The 17,723-nt window shown below is 41.6% G+C and overlaps 1 protein-coding gene across 1 annotated transcript in view; it reads left to right on the forward strand.

The window, feature by feature from the left end:
- LOC136884740 (mucin-19) overlaps positions 1-17,723 on the forward strand; it is a 415,881-nt gene that overhangs the window by 124,139 nt on the left and 274,019 nt on the right. The window contains exon 9 of the mRNA XM_067157030.2: positions 3,999-4,249. Within this exon, the coding sequence (XP_067013131.2) occupies positions 3,999-4,249 (251 nt within the window). The remainder of the gene's footprint in view (positions 1-3,998; positions 4,250-17,723) is intronic.

Raw genomic sequence — 17,723 nt, forward strand, 5'->3', positions numbered from 1 at the left:
AATACGAGATCTGGCTCCTCTCTTACCATACCTGTAAACCGCACTGCTGCTTACAACCGCTCCTTTATAATCTCTGCGTCCAGGGCATGGAATTTGCTACCTGCGAACATTAGGGACAATCCCTCTCATCGCAAGTTTAAAGTGGCGTGCCGCGAGTATTTGTTGAGTAGATCCTGCTGACTTGCTGGATAATTGTTGAGTGAATGAAAGAATGAATGGGATGAATGAACGGATTATTGCAGTGGATTTTACTTTGTGTATTTTAAAATTAAGGATTCTTTTGTTGTCATTTTCAATATTATTACTATTGTCTTTGCTATTAATATTATTTGTTTTATTTGTATTTGTAAGTACTGTATAAGTTATGTACATGTATACTCGTCTAGTGGTTAAGTGTAAGAGAGGGCCTTGAGCCCTAACTTCGCCACCAATAAAGGCATTATCTATCTATCTATCTATCTATCCGGTTGCATGATAATGCTCGCCCCCATACCTCCAATATGGCCAAGCGATTTGGTTGGGAAACACTGCAATATCCTCCGTACATCCCAGATCTTTCACCTTGTGATTTTGACTTTTTGGCGACCTGAAGAAAGACATTCGTGGACTTTGGTTTCATTCCGACCAGGAAATGCAAGAGTGGGTGCGGTTTGTGGATTCGTCAACGACCTACCTCTTTCTACAAAACTGGAGTTGATCGCCTCGTCTCCCAGTGGGATAAACTCTTTTGGTAATTACTTTTGAATAAAACCATGCCGTTGTAGCGGGTGTTCTGTTTTAATTTGTCTGCCCCTTATACGAGCCCTAGGCATCGTGGGAGGCGTCCCTGTTTTCAGTTTGAGAAACCTGGCAGACTTAGTCACCCTGTATGTGACCAGCAAAAATCTCCGCACATTCCTCGTGACGAGTGAGGTGTTATTTTTATTTATTGCGCTCGCCACTCCGTCTTGAGAACAGGATACACTCAAAGAACAAATTAACTCCCCAACCTCTTCTTGTTTTTTTATTTGTCACCGCGGTATAATCACATCCACTCAGATGTAAAGCAGCGGGGCAGAAAAAAAAAGCGAGATGATTTATACTTCACACCCTTATTGCCCCTTCCCTCTTCTTTCTCTCTGTCTCCTCGTATGTATATATGTGTGTGTGTGAGAAAGAGAGAGCTGTTTCTTTTTTTTTCTTTGTTCTCTTTCAGCACCCTTCTCTCCCACTTTCACACATAATACAAGCATTAACCGCCAAGCTTCGCCACGAGAGGCGCTCCAATCACGTCCTTTCCTTTCTCGGCGAGTTCAAAAGGAAGCGGTTTACTGCAAGTAGCTTATTTGAGGTTATTTTCACCACAATACGAGCTCGAGGTGAACGATAAAAAGAAAAAGGAAACATGAAATCCACTTAGAGACTTGAATAAATATACTTACGTTTACAAGCTAATATGTTCATGGGTATTCTTTATGTACAGAAAAGCAATAGTTGTCTCTGTGAATTATTGGTAGATTTTCGGCATCTGGATCTCATGGTTGCAGGTTCAAACCAGGCAGAGGTAGTCAGTCAATCAATCATTGATATGCATTTAGGGCTATCGCCTAGGTGGCAGATTCCATATCAGTTGCTCATCTACTCTTCTCTTAAATTAGTTCAAAGAAATCAATACAACATAATAGGACAGTATTATTATTATTTCTTCTTTATTCTTTCTTTCTTCGTTGCCGGGTATGCCCATTCATAGAGCGCGTTTGAACTTGTTAGTTGGTTTGATGGTTTGTGCTTTCTTATCCTACCAAAATATCTTCATGAATGCACTATGTTGCATCTTGCGTTCTGGTGGTGGTGGTGGTGGTGGTGGTGGTGGTGGTGGTGGTGGTGGTGGTGGTGGTGGTGGTGGTGGTGGTGGTGGTGGTGGTTTTAAGAGGAAGTACAACGAGTTAATCATCCTCTCTGAACAAATTAATGGAAAATAAATTTGAAATAGAAACAAAATTATTTATTCAACAAAGAAATTTAGAAACGCAGTAAAAAATAAAACAAAAAATAATTTAATTAGACCGAAAAATTACTAACGAATCAAAAAGGAACGTGCGTTCCCTGAGTAACAGTACACTTGTAATTTATATACCCTTAATTAGTCCACTGTCGCACATAGAGCGGATGACGAGATCAGCAGTAGTCGCGTCATCGGCTGGTATGCGTTCGAGTATTTCCTGCAGGCCGAGGCTCCGTCTTAGGCCAGAGAGATCGGCGCACTCTGTGAGGATGTGGGCCACGGTGAGGTCGGCACCACAAGAACACACTGGAGGGTCTTCCCTCTTTAGGAGATAAGAATGGGTATATCGTAAATGACCTATCCTCAGCCTACACAATACCCTCTCTCCGTGAAGGCCGGAAAGAGGACCGCCACACGGTAGTTGTCATCTTAATTGATCTCAGCTTGTTGGGAGTTCGGATAGCTAGCCACTCCGATTCCCAGGACGCCAAGATGGTCCAATGGAGCTGAGAACAAATATCTTTAGCAGGTACATTGGCAGGTCTTGGAGGTAAAAGTAGCGCTTCCTTTGCAGCTTCATCCGCAAGTTCGTTTCCCGCAATCCCAATGTGGCTTGGAAGCCACGCAAAAGTGATTCTGGTGCCAGTATCACTTAACCTGGCCAGAAGGTCATGAATCTGCTGCACCAATGGATGTTGCGAGAAGCAGGGTTCAATAGACTGCAGAGAGCTTAACGAATCGGTACACATAAGAAAGTGCGACAGGCATATCAAGACGAGTTATCTGACCTATTAAAAAAAGAATGCTGAGAAGGTCTAGAAGAGGGCATCTCAAACGCCCAAAATCTCGCGCGTGCAAACCGAGGCGCAGAGGTTCTCTGCACAGTGCATCGGTCCGACTCGGCTCTGTTCGGACCAGCGTTTTGTCTCGAGGCGGCTCGACTAAGCTCAGATCAACTCTGCTCGAGTGGTGGAGCGCTGCAGAGCAAGTGAGGAATGGGGGAGAGACAGTCGGAATGAGTGAGACAGGCGTAGGGAAGGAGAGAGACAAGGCTACTGCTCAAAATTGAAGAGTTGGGGTCTGGTCAACCTAGCCAAGCCGTCTTTTGCACATTGCGCCGCGCAATGCACCGGTGCGTGCACCCTGAGGGGCCCTGGTCTAGAATATCATTCATTTTATCATAATTCCATTCTTTTGTAGATAAACTCATTATTATTCATCCCATTTGCCGAAACTTTTATTTTTTTATTTTTTACCGAGCAAGTGGTCGCGCGGTTTGGGCCACGTAACTATCATCTTTCATTCGGGAGATAGTGAGTCTGGGAATAGCCTGTTGGGGGTTAATAAATATATCTTGGACCCCACTGTCGGCAGCTCTGAAGATGGTTTTCAGTGGCTTCCTAATTTTCGCACTAGGCAATTGCTGGGGCCATGGTCGCTTCCTTCCCACTCCTAGCCCCTTCATATCCCATCGTCGCCATAAGACCTATCTGTGTCGGCCCTCGCTCTCTCGTCTTCTAACTCCAAAAATATATCCATGATTCTATGCTTTTCCGTGTAGCGAAGAAGTGAAACTTGGGTAAGGTTTTCTCACAGTACGTTACTTTTCGGATACTTACCGAACAGCTACAAACATAGAATTTGGCCCACATATGGCTACTGGGTGGGACAATGTCCATGTAGAATTTGGTGATCCTATCTCTCCTATAACTGATTCAAACCATCAGTTGCACGCGTAAAAAGTGCAAAATATACGTACAATCGAGAAATGCAGCCCAATTAGGGAGAGACATAGGATAAAATGTCATAGGACCGAAGATGTTGATCTCTCCAAACAGAGCGGCGATTGTGCTATCTGTTTTGTAATACGACTTACCGTTTAGCCACCAATTATCCCGAATTGTTCTTATTTGTTTTCAGGAATAAAACACACCCTTAACGGTCCTTCCCTATCCACTTTGAATTCCTCAGTTTACAGTCATGTTCACCTTGTTCTACTCTTTGTCTGTTGAAGCGGATCGGCAAGTCCCTTGTATCCCGGCGAAGGGGTGGCGGTGAACCCCGGGTTCATAGGACCCCGTTCCATCGAGGAGCAGACCGAACCCGTGGACTTCTCCACCGCCAACGAGCCGGTGAACTTCAGCGGCGTGAGGCCTGTCCCTGCCTTCACGGCGGCGGGCGCGGGACCTGGCGGTGGCTACAGCCGGGAGTCGACCCCGGACAGTGGCGCCTCGCATTACCTCGACTCATACAGGGACACGAACGGTAAGTACAACCTTCAATTCTACAAGTAAGAGAAGTGCGCTGTGCACTGTTCTAACTGATCTATCTGTCTACTATAAAAGTAATTGTCCAGGCTTTTATGCGGGAGTGTGTTTGAGAGATAAGTACAAATAACTTTACGGAAGGTGTAGACAAATATCCACAGCTCGTAAAATATATATATTTTTTTAAATTAACGAATGGTTTGTCCGAGGAAGTAGAGTGTGATGTTTGTGAGGTAGGTAGTAGCTTCGTTTGCCCCTCGGCTTATACTACCCACCGTACTATGCTTCATGCAGTATGTATGCGTATCAAGTCGCATGAAAAGGTTCGTTTCTTGTACGCAGAACGTTTTCATACTGGAAAATATTGTCATTGCAAGTAAGTACTGGTTTATTTTACCTGACAAGATTAAGAACTCCAGGTTTCTCTCTTCCATCTAAACAGGCACAGAAATATATATTACTATAATTAAAAATATGTACAATATGATGACTGAGTATTAACATATGGATAGTAAAAACAATCTTGGAAGAGGAAAATGTGCTTAAAACTAATATCATATACGTAAAAATTAGGTACTGCATGAAATTTAATATTATTTCATAAACATATCCTTTTCTTTTTTCTTCTTCTTATTCTACAAGTGCCACCTCTTCTCAGATGGCCGGCTACCATCATGGAGATTCTTGCTTTAGATGATGCAGAGAGAAACAACTCATTAGTGGAACAGTTTAACCAAGTTTTCAGATTCAGATTATCAATCCAGGAAATGCAACTTCTTCCTGGTCTTCTTTTGCCTTGTGTCTTCCCTTGAATGACCAGCTGCAGTACATGATATTTCTCCCCTCGCATCACATGACCAAGATACTGGAACTTTCTGATTTTGACAGTGTTTAATATTTCCTTTCTCTTTCCCATTCACCTCGTTACCTCATCGTTTGTAACTTTATCTGTCCAAACACTCGCAGCATCCTACGTACGTCCATAGCTGAAATACCTCTAATCTGTCCATTTCTCTTTTCTTTATGGTCCAGCTCTCAACTCCATAGAACAAGGTGGAGAAGGCGTAATATCTCAGAAGTTTAAATTTAAGTTTAAATTTTAGATATAAACTAAGGTCTCTGCTACAGAACACTCCTCATTTTAAATATACATCTTCTAATGCGTGACAACAGAATGGTTGCGAGTAGCAGCATCCTTACTGGAGCATAAAATAACATAATCGCTGGGCAGTGTCTAACGGCAGGAGGAGTAAAATAATTGAAAAGGTTCGTGTAGATCTTGAGAAATGACAGGAATTGCGAATCAGAACTTAATCTTAATGTAGATCCTTGCTTCAGTTTAAACTGCTTGAAACTAACTTTTTTTTTTAGAAATCGAACTCTATTCTGAGTCCTGAACTTATTGCGCTCAGATCTGGTACACACGTGCATTCATATAGCATCATAATATCTAGTGCCGTTGACGATAACAATTGGTAACTTTTCATAAATATTTCAAGTTAAACTAAGAAAAGATTCTATTTTTATGATGCAATACCATATTTTAAAAAAAATGTTAAAGCATAAAAATTGCACTGAAACTAGGAATATAATGTTAATGAATTCGTTTAATTTCTCTAACATATTTAACTACAGTCTAAATCGCTTATAACGACATTGAAGTGACCACCAATCAATGCTCGTTATAGCCGATAGTCGCACAAACCGGATTTTTTAATAACGAGGTCGTATCTGTAAGTTTTTGGCTGCACACTTACATTGGTTAATTAACGTAATTACGTTAAATCTTCTAAAAACGAAACTGAAAGAAATACTGGGTTACGTGAACGGATCGTATCCACGAAATTTCATTGTAATTTTTGTCCTAAATGGAGGATAATAATTGCTTTCACACAAATCAACAAAAAAATTGCGGTAAATTAATAAATACCATTATTACTAGAGACCTCCTGAAGGTATCAATCACCACCTTGACGAAGGCAAAATACATTTTGCCGGGTGTTTGGAGGCTTGCGTGTTCAAATGATCCTTAGAGCTAGGCCGGCGGGAGCACATGCTCCTGGTAGGGCCACCCAAGCCGGACAGGTCTAAGGTGATGATGATTCAGACTAAGAGTGATACCCTGGTCCTCCAGGTTGGGGGTTGGGTGTAGGGTTAACTCCCCTACCTTGTAAAAAGACGTATGTTACGGATACCTCAAGACATACTAAAGGAAAAGCGGATAACTTGGTGACGACCCGGCGAGGAAAACGGCTTAAGAGGAGGAAAAATTATATCATAGTAGTAACGTGGATGACCTTAGAAAGATGGGAGTTAAATGCTGGAGAAGGAAAGTCGAGGACCGGGACGAAGTGAGGCAGGTAATTAAGGAGGCTGAGGACCTACATGGACTGTAGCACCGACCAGCAAGTAAGTATTATTACTAGAGAAATATAGATACGTAGAGGCATGATTTTTTCGCATTAATGATAAACGCGACAAAAATATTTTGAAGCGATTTTGAAATATCTTAACGAATCATATGATTCTGGTTAAGACATTAGTGATTTCGTTGCCCCGAATTAAAGCGACAAGGCCAGTTTAAAGCGAAACTTACTTATTTTGCTATAAGTACCAAAATGCAGCGAAATTCATGGAAATGACAATCTTGAAATTATATTCCAATATAACGTGTGTGAAAAGAAACAGAAGACAGACTAACAATTTCTCATTTCGACAGAAGTATCTCTTCTTCTTCTTCTTCTTCTTCTTCTTCTTCTTCTGCTTAATCTGTTCACCCTCCAAGTTAGCTTTTCTCTCGGACTCAGCGAGGGATCCCACCTCTAACGCCTCAAGTGCAGTGTCCTGGAGCGTGAGACTTTGGGTCGGGGATACAACTGGGGAGGATGGCCAGTACCTCTCCCAGGCGGCCTCACCTGCTATGCTGAACAGGGGCCTTGCGGGGGGATGGGAAGATTGGAAGGAATAGACAAGGAAGATGGAAGGAAGCGGCCATGGCCTTAAGTTAGGTAACATCCCGGCATTTACCTGGAGGAGAAGTGGGAAACCACGGAAAACCACTTCCAGGATGGCTGAGGTAGGAATCGAACCCACCACTACTCAGTTGACCTCCCGAGGCTGAGTGGACCCCGTTCCAGCCCTCGTACCATTTTCAAATTTCGTGGCAGAGCCGGGAATTGAACCCGGGCCTCCGGGGGTGGCAGATAATCACACTAACCACTGCACCACAGAGGCGGACCAGAAGTCTCTCCTCGTATTAATATTCTATGAAATCCATTAATGGTATGGTCATATAGGGTGAAAGCTGTGGCCATGTAGGGTTTAGTGGTAATTTGTTATGTAATCTTGATTAGAGCCATATTAGAGTTCTAGTCAAGATTTCATAAGGGATAAGGAATGATTATCAATAATGCTTCTCTTTATTTATCTACCTTTCACATAAATAATTCAAAAATCTCCCGAATTAAAATCTTTATGAATAACTTTAGGAAAGGGTTAAAGTGAAATTGAACCGTTTGGGTCAGTCCTATTGCGCGAAAATAATGCGAAAAATTGTGTCATTTTCGCGAAATCGAGCCTAAATTAACGCCTCTATAGATACGTAACTATGGCGATTATTTCGCTGTAGACACGACTCTCTTTTGTGGCATTTCGCTTGATCGTGACATCTTTTGTTTCCTTCTGGAGGTCCAGAACTAACACCAACGAATGGAAGTGCTATCTCTGTGAATTCTCAATATCTTTGTCCATTATGACTAGCGCGGGCAGCTGAAACGGAAAAATGGAGGTGAAACGTACCCCGTAAGAAAAAATATATATTTACTGAAAGAGAAAAATCATGATCCATGGACCAATAATTATATAAATTAATGAGTTGTGGGCACAAGTCAATAAGTCGCTGCACCAAGCAACATGAAGCAAAACAAAGGAGTCCCATAAAGTTACGTGAGCAAAGACTGAACACACAAAAGTGTTCAGTGAACAAAAGACATACTGAAGCGCAGTGATGTAGTAAGAATTCAAAGACATAATGCAGAAAATTATTTATGTATTGTTCTAGTAATATTGCTCGTTATTAATTTACCACTAATGTTAATCTTAATTTGCATAAAAGCAATTATTATCTTCGATTTACGACAAAAATTATAATGAAATTTCATGGATACTTTTCGTTCATGTACCCACATTCTTCAATATCTCTGTGCTCACATGATCTGGCCCGCTTGATTCCTTCGAACAGAGACTGGATTTTCTCTCTGACCTTCGAAATTGTAGAAGTCATTCAGTGTGGTACACACAAATCCTTCGCGATGCTGTCGTTTCTTTCCCAATTGTCTAATCGCATTATTATGTGTGACTTTTCTACAATATTAAACACTTTCCATTTACTTTTCGACATCTTCACAGCGATGCTTGTCTTGACCATTTGACTGATGTAAAATCTACAACAATAATCGTTACGTTGTTGTCAACAATCCCCAAGTACGTAACGAACAAAAATCAACATTGGACGTTATAGCCAACACCTTTTTCCAAAATTGTGATCAAACTACTTCGTTTTATATGATACGTGACATCGTGCTAAGGGAGTTTTTAAATACAGTGTTTATATAGGATTTAGACGGGATCGTTAGATTTCCTCGTTATATCCAATATGTCGTTAAAAGCGATGTCGCAATAAAGGACTGCACGTTTTAAAATTATAAACCTAAAAAGGCCTGGGGCATTACGAAAAATTGACCCAATTATTTTTTAAATATAATAATTTAGGAACTCTTTTGCTCTATTAAAGTGAAATTTCAATGTTTTCTTATCTACAGCCACATTAAGGTAAAGTAAGGGTTATTCTGCCCGAAGGCAGGTCCGAACCTCCACAGAGGTGTTCCTGAGCCGGAGTTTACGTGCGGTAGGGTGGCCAGTTCCTTTCCGCTCCTCCATTCCAACTCCTGACCACGCCCAATGTCGCTTAACTTCGGAGATCTCACGGGATCCGGTGTTTCAACACGGCTACGGCCATTGGCGCCACATTAAGAAACCTGCAAAATTTCGAATCAGTTGGACTTAACGTCTTATGGTATAAAAAATGCACTGAAAATAGGCATAATACTAAAAAGTATTCGTTAATTTATCAAACCTATGTAACTATATTTCGGAATAATAAACGCAAAATCGTTGCATCTTGGACGTTACGAAAAATGGGCCAAATTCTCTTTTAAAAATGCAATAATTTAGGTGATTTTTTCTTTATTGAGATGAAATTTCAATATATGCTTCATTACAGTCGCATTAATAAACCTGTAAAATATCGAGTGAGTTGGACTTGAATTACGAGAGACACTACTAAACATTGTAAGAACACGTCTCAGTGGCTGCGAGCTCTATTCCATATAACTCCAATCTCCTTCCTCTGTTAACAGTTCTCCTTCCTGTCAAATTTCCAGGAGGTTCACAAATTCCATTCATGAACGGTATCCGTATTAATCTATCCCACTCACGAAATTTTCTGCTTCTTGGTGATGGAGATGAATGTATTTCTTTAAAGACCACTCCAACGAGAGTTAAATACGACATTGAAGAGTACTTAGATGAAATAAACTAATTAAATGTTTCACTTCTTATTGTAGAACTTGGCATGTCTACGGGGCTCAATGTAAATCCTTCCGCCGAGTGAGAATCCAAGTGGCACTGCTCATTCTTACCGCCCCCCTCTAATTACCCACTCAAGTGGCGCGCCGCTCCAGTGCTGCCATCTGTGAACGAGTCGAGCGCACTACAGCCAGCCCTTCTTACAATAAGGTTACTGTTCACTCAGGGTGGTCTTCGTTCCGTTACCTCTGACTGCAGGCTCATAGACCTGGTTTCCTATTTCAGGGGATTGTAAGAATGTGATTCGTTCAGAAACACCATGATACGTGATTGACCTATCTAAGGCATTTAATAGGGTAGATAATGGGAGGTCCGCCTCTGTGGTGTAGTGGTTAGTGTGACTGGCTGCCACCCCTGGAGGCCCGGGTTCGATTCCCGGTTCTGCCACGAAATTTGAAAAGTGGTACGAGGGCTGGGACAGGGTCCACTCAGCCTCGGGAGGTCAAATGAGTAGAGGTGGGTTCGATTCCCACCCCAGCCATCCTGGAAGTGGTTTTCCGTGGTATCCCACTTTTCTTCTAGGCAAATGCCAGGATGGTACCTAACTTAAAGCTACGGCCGCTTCCTTCCCTCTTCCTTGTGTATCCCTTCCAATCTTCCCATCCCCCCGCAAGGCCCCTGTTCAGCATAGCAGGTGAGGCCGTCTGGGCGCGGTAATGGTCATTCTCCCCGGTTGTATCCCCCAACCCAATGTCTCACGCTCGAGGACACTTCCCCTGAGGCGGTAGAGATGGGATCCCTCGCTGAGTCGAGGGAAAAGCCAACCCTGGAGGGTAAACAGATTAAGAATAAGAAGAAGATAATGGGAGACTACTGCCCAAAATGAGTGCAATTGGACTAAACAAAAGAGCAACTGAATGGGTGGCTATTTTTCTAGAAAATAGAACTCAGGGAATTAGATTAGGTGAAGCGTTATCTGATCCTGTAATCATTAAGAGGGGAATTCCCCAAGGCAGTATTATTGGACTTTTATGTTCTCTTATATATATAAATGATATGAGTAAAGGAGTGGAATCATAGATAAAGATTTCTGCGGATGATGTTACACTAATAATAATGGCTTTACGTCCCACTAACTACTTTCGCGGTATTCGTTGACGATGAGGTATCGGAATTTTGTCCCGCAGGAATTCTTTATACGTGCCAGTGAAGACTTCGACAATGTTGTAAAATATTTATTTTTATTTTTATTTTTATTTTATTTATTGTCTTGTTTTATATGGCGGGACTCAGGCTATGAAGCCTGCTATTCTGTCCGACCATACATACACCTACATGAAGAGTTAAATATACACTAAATTATCTACAGTTTAATATCTTAAGGTAGCAATTAAATGCTTTAATTAATCTAATAGCTATGATCTAATCCTACTATGTTATAAGAAATCATTATTATTTATTAACCAGGTTTGACAGAGTTTCTTAAAGCGGAGGTGGTTTGACACGCTCCTAATTTCAGCAGGTAGGGAATTCCAAATTCGGCTGGCGGCGACTATAAATGATCTACTGTAGCCAGTTGAGCGGTGAATGGGAATGCTTAGTACTGCGGTGGATGATGATCTGGTAGGAATACTAGAAGGTGATGCTAGGTAATGGAATTGTCTGGCAAGGTATTCAGGTGTGTTAAGGTTCAGTATACGATGTAACAGGGAAATAGTGTGTAAATTTCGTCGCTCTCTTAAGCGTAGCCATGAAAGCCTAGCAAATGCGGGAGAAATATGGCTAAACCTTGGTATATCTGAAATAAATCGAACGCATGCGTTATGTGCCTTTTGGAGCTTGATGGAAAGTGAGGCATTCAGGTTACTGTATACTACGTCACAGTAGTCGAATATTGGCATTACTATACTTTGGATAAGCAGTTTTCTTACATTTTGGGGGAGTAAATCTCTGAGTTTTTAAAGGGAATGTAAGGAATAAAACACTCGCTGACATATACCTGTTACATGATCGTTCCAACTAAGGTTTTTATCCATTATCATCCCTAAGTTTTTAACTGTGTCTTTGAATTGTAACTGAGTGTCTCTTAATGTTACTGAGTGGGTATGGATGTCTGGAAGTCGTGCGTGGGTTTTTTGGGTAGCTAAAAGAATACACTGCGATTTTTGGGATTGATTTTTAGTGCATGGTCATCGGTCCACCTACATATTCTTCCTAGGTCGTCATTCATATTATTTATTGCAGTCGGTAAGTCACGAGGATGTGCATGAGTATATATCTGTATGTCGTCTGCGTACACATGATATTGACAATGTTTAATTACTTGTGTTAGTCCTGAAATGAAGGCAATGGTATGATCATAAACCGGGTTAAATGTCAGCTTGTGAGTTTCACTAATAGGAAAAGTCCTCACAGTTTTAATTACTGCATTAATGGGGTGAAAGTTCTTTATGGGAATAACTGTAAGTAAGGAAAGGTCTTTATTAGGGTAATCACATAAACGGCATTGTAAATAAATGGTACAGATCTCTGCACATAGCTACGAAAGTATTAGTTGTAGTAAGGATGTAAAAAGAGAGAGCAATATAAGTCTCTGGTAAGATCCCCAACTAGTGTATAGGTCCCTCACCAGGATTACTTGATTCGAGAAGTGGAAAAAGTCCATAACAAAGCAGCTCGATTTGTTCTGGGTGATTCCCGACAAACGAGTAACGTTAAGAAAATGTTGCAAAATAAGGGCTGGGAGGGCTTTGGAAAAAGGATAGGAGCTGATCGACAAAGCGGTATGTTCCGAGATGGCGTGGATTGACATTACTAGACGAATAACCTTGAGTGGTGTCTTTAAAAGTAGGAAAAATCACAGTGTGAAGATAAAGTTGGGATTCAAGAGGACAAATTGGAGCAAAGAGGAGATGTTCAATAAATTTCCAACTTCTTTGATCTCATTTATAAAAATACTGGGTAAACAGTGGGTTCGAACCCCACTATCGGCAGCCCTGAAGATGGTTTTTCCGTGTCACACCAGGCAAATGCTGGGCTGTACCTTAATTAAGGCCAAGGCCGCTTCCTTCCAATTCCTAAGCCTTTCCTCTCCCATCGTCGCGGTAAGACCTATCTGTGTCGGTGCGACGTAAAACAAATAGCAAAAAATATTGTTAACTAAGTTAGGGCCCAAGGCCCTTCCTTACACTTAACTTATTATTAAAGTCTTCTTCTTATTCCAAAGATGTTTCCACATGTGTGGGGTCGCGGGTGTGAATTGTGTCGCAAATGTGGATTTGGCCCTGTTTTACGACCGGATGTCTTCCTGACGCCAACCCCATATAAGGTAAGGTAAGGGTGTGTTCTGCACGAAGACAGGTCCGAACCTCCGCAGAGGTGTTCCTGAGCCGGAGGGTGGCCAGTTCCTTTCCGCTCCTCCATTCCCTTACCCCCACCAACAGCGCGTGGCAACCCATCCACTTCTCGACCACGCCCAATGTTGCTTAACTTCGGAGATCTCACGGGATCCGGTGTTTCAATACGGCTACGGCCGTTGGCCATCCCCATATGGAAGGATATAATTACTATTGCGTGTTTCTGTGGTGGCTCGTGTTGTCTGAACATGAAGAGGAAAGTGTTGGGACAAACACAAACACCCAGTCCCCGTGGCAGAAGAATTAATCAGAACCGAAGGCCTCGTCGCTGATGAGACAATGAGTCGAACTAACTTCTTATTACAATGAAATGATTAAAATCCTGCAGCCCGGCTTGAGTGGCTCAGACGGTTGAGGCGCTCGATTTCTGACTCCAGCTTGGCAGGTTCGATCCTGGCTCAGTCCGGGGGTATTTGAAGGTGCTCAAATACGTCAGCCTCGTGTCGGTAGATTTACTGGCACGTAAAAGAACTCCTGCGGGACTAAATTCCGTTACCTCGGCGCCTCCGAAAACCGTGAAAGTAGTTAGTGGGACGTAAAGACAAACATTACAAAATTATTATTATTATTATTATTATTATTATTATTAAAATTCTGGGGGATTAAATACGCACAACGTTGTGTTCAGGGAAGGAAGACCACACACATATTGAAACAGCTGCATTAGAAAGGAGCTGAAAGTCGAACCTATGACCCCCCGCCCAGTCCCCACTTCATTATGTCCTGTGGACAACATTATGGGGAACACCCTTCATAATAGTTATTGCCTCCCCTCTTCTCCACCCCTGCTATTTACAACCTGCCCGTGTTCAGCCCCTCTCTCTCTCTGTCGCAACTGTTTTTGTGTTCCTGGTTTCATTGTATGGTAGAGAGGGACTTGTATTAATCAGGCCTTTTTACAGTAAACACAGGCTGGTAGCCAAACACTCGTATCAGAGGAGTCTAGTTGCTTGTCTCCAATATGAGCTTTGAGAGAAGCGCGGGACAGTCTATCAATATCAAGTGTATTGCCAATACTACTGTCATGCGGGCCAGTCTACAAAACCGGCGCGGGACAGCTTGCTACAAGCGAGACTAATAAACTCAACAGACATATCAATTTCCGGATAATTCTATGTATTTAATTAATTAATTACGAGCATTTATTTATTTATTTATTTATTTATTTATTTATTTATTTATTTATTTATTTAGAGCGTGTATTCTCAGAGGATACCGGGCGAGTTGGCCGTGCGGTTAGGATCGCACAGCTGTGAGCTTGCATCCGGGAGATAGTGGGTTCGAGCCCCACTGTCGGCAATCCTGAAGATGGTTGTCCGTTCTCTACCATTTTCACACCAAGCAAATGCTTGGTCACCAAAAGACCTACCTGTGTCGGTGCAACGTTAAGCCAATTGTAAAAAAAAAGTGAGGTTGAATCAAACTACAGCAAAGCTAATGCAGTGAGCTCGCAGTTGCGATCAACAGTTTTCTTTAATAAAGAAGTCAGCTCCCGGAAGAAACTATATTTTCTTTGCTTCAAGGGTATGAAAGCACTGTTGAGTCAGAATATCTTATTCATATTTTATAAGTGACAGATATATGGAAGCAGTGAGAATGATCACTGGTACAAACAAGTAGGAACAATGGCAGGAGGGTACTCGGAATGAAGAGATAACAGATTATAATGGGGATGTTATTGTGTATATATGTATGCATGTACGAAGTTTATTTATTTATTTATTTGTTTATTTATTTATTTATTTATTTATTTATTTATTTATTTATTTATTTATTTATTTATTTATTTATTTATTTATTTATTTATTTATTTATTTATTTATTTATTTATTTATTTATTTAGAGATGTACGCCCTCTCTTACACTTAATCACATTATTTTTACAATATAAAATTAAATAATAAGATAATAATAGTTCAAATTAAAACAGAATTAATAGAAATAAAAATGTATTTAAATAAATAATTACGAGCAAATGGCTGTGCAGTTTGGTTTACGTAGCTATCAGCTTGCATTCGGAAGATATTGGGTTAGAACTCCACTGTCAGTAACCCTGAGAATGGTTTTCCATGAATTCCCATTTTCACACCAGGTAAATGCTAGGGCAGTACCTTAAGTAAGGCCAGGGTCGCTCCTTCCCTCTTCTAGCCCTTTCCTGTCCCAACATCAATGTAAGACCTATCAGTGTTGGTGTGATAAAGCAGGTTGTAAACATAAAAAATTAAGTAACTAAGTTGATATTTCCTCTGGAGAAATTCATATTAGTAGTAGTAGTAGTAGTAGTAGTACTAGTAGTAGTAGTAGTAGTAGTAGTAGAAGAAATGTTACGCTTTCCCATACCTGTGGGGTCGCGAGTGTGAACAGTATCGCAGATGTGGATTTGGCCCTGTTTTACGGCCAGATGCCCTTTCTGACATCAACCGTATGTGGAGGCATGTATTCACTATTGCGTGTTTCTGTGGTGGTTGGTTGTGTGCTCTCTTATCTGAATATGAAGAGGACAGTTAAGATAAACACAAACATCCAGTCCCCGTGCCAGCGGAGTTAACCAATTATGGTTAAAATTCCCGACCCTGCCGGGAATCGAACCCGGGACCCCTGCGGCCAAAGGCCAGCACGCTAACCATTTAGCCATGGAGCCAGACCCCAAGACAGAAATATTAATCTGATGAGATTAAATTCACGAACTGGCAGGGAATTGAATCCGAAACCCTCTGGATGGAATTGAGTTTTGTAATTGAAAGACTAGTAATTATAATGGCATTTATTTATTTATTTATTTATTTATTTATTTATTTATTTATTTATTTATTTATTAGTGCCTTGTTCAGTTAGGCTTATAGGCCCTTTCTTACACGTAATCGCATTATATTTACAATATAAAATGTAATAATAATAATAATAATAATACATGTTTAAAAGCTGACCATTCAGCCAAGGAGTTCGGCTTGCTCTGGAGGGAGTAAAAACTTAAATTTCATATATTTCATGTTCGTTTTTTCGTTAACCTAACGTAGGATGTTGCTATGTTGTTGCCGCCTGTGATACTGGCACGCAACTAGGAGACAGAAAGTGACGAGTCACCCTATGTTAAAGAGCAAGAGATAGGAGACGGAAAGGTCAGAGCAGAATCATATAAATGGATGAAGGGTGGTGATGCGGCGGGCTAATTTGGTCATATCGAGCCGAGGGAAGCTGGGGAGCAATTTCAGTTTATTTGGATGTAGAGAGAGTACATGGACAATTTTCGTTTTTCAATTGAGAGAGAGGGTGGATGGATATGGATGAGTTATTAGTAATTACCGTAGTCACCGCCATAGGGCAGGCTGTTCAACATTACATACTTATCGACAGTAATAGCATTAGACACTCTCTTAGCCAGGTCTCACTTTTCAATCCAATCTTTGAAATAACCACGCGTTCTGACCTAATTAAATCACCCTCCCCTCCAATCGACGTGACACAAGCAAACTTCCCGGAATTAATCTACTTATGTAAGGGTACTGTGTCTGTCACTTCCTCGTAGGGGATGCGGGCTCGATCCCCGGTTCATAAAAGGGGTTTTAATCTTCATTAGGCTACTGCCAGATAAGCCAGTATTCATTGTTTTTGTTGCTGTTCTTTCATATTACAGAGTATGGCACATGGAATTATTATTAAAACGGCCAAGTTAATGTTGCATTTGTAGTAAATTAATCCTTTAAACACCCGCCTGGCGGCAATGATCGTAAGGCGACAAGTGTACATTGTCTGACGCCGTGGTTAGTAGGTTCGCTTCCCACTGGTCAAGAAAAGTTTCACCATCAGAATGTTGGCTGGCAGGCCAGGAGAGGTTGCGAACCAGAGCCCCCATGACTCAAGCGACATCTCGCCGACCTATCACCACTGAGTTCCATGGTTCAAATCCCAGTCACTCAATGTGAGAATTGTGCTGGACAATGCGGAGACAGGACAGGTTCTTCTCTGGGTACTCCGGGTTTTCCTTTCGTCTTTCATTCCAGCAACACTCTTCAAATCATTTAAATTCATATTTCAATCATTAATCATTGCTCCAGGGGAGTACGGTAGGCTTCGGCAGCCGGCACAATTCCTATCCTCGCTGCTAGATGGGGGCTTCATTCATTCCATTCCTGACCCGGTCGAATGAGTGGAAACGGGCTGTGGATTTTCATTTCATATTTCTGCGTGTCAAAATCCTGGATTCGATTCCAAACTTTTCCACAGTACTCATATGGAGTGAGGGCATATGACGCTGTTGATGATGATTCGTCCGTCGGATGGGGACATTAAGCCTTGGTGCAATTCGACAGGAGTAGGCTATGTGCCGACACCGGGTTTCCCCCTCTCCCTTCCTACGATCACATAGGCCTATAACGTCATTAGCTGCCTTTATGGATCAGTAGTAGAGTGTCGGCCTCTCAATCCAAAGATAGCGGGTTCAAGCCCGGCAAAGTTAATCGGATTTTTGAA

This window comes from Anabrus simplex, chromosome 13 (genome assembly GCF_040414725.1).
Source record: "Anabrus simplex isolate iqAnaSimp1 chromosome 13, ASM4041472v1, whole genome shotgun sequence".
NCBI classification, from domain to species: domain Eukaryota; kingdom Metazoa; phylum Arthropoda; class Insecta; order Orthoptera; family Tettigoniidae; genus Anabrus; species Anabrus simplex.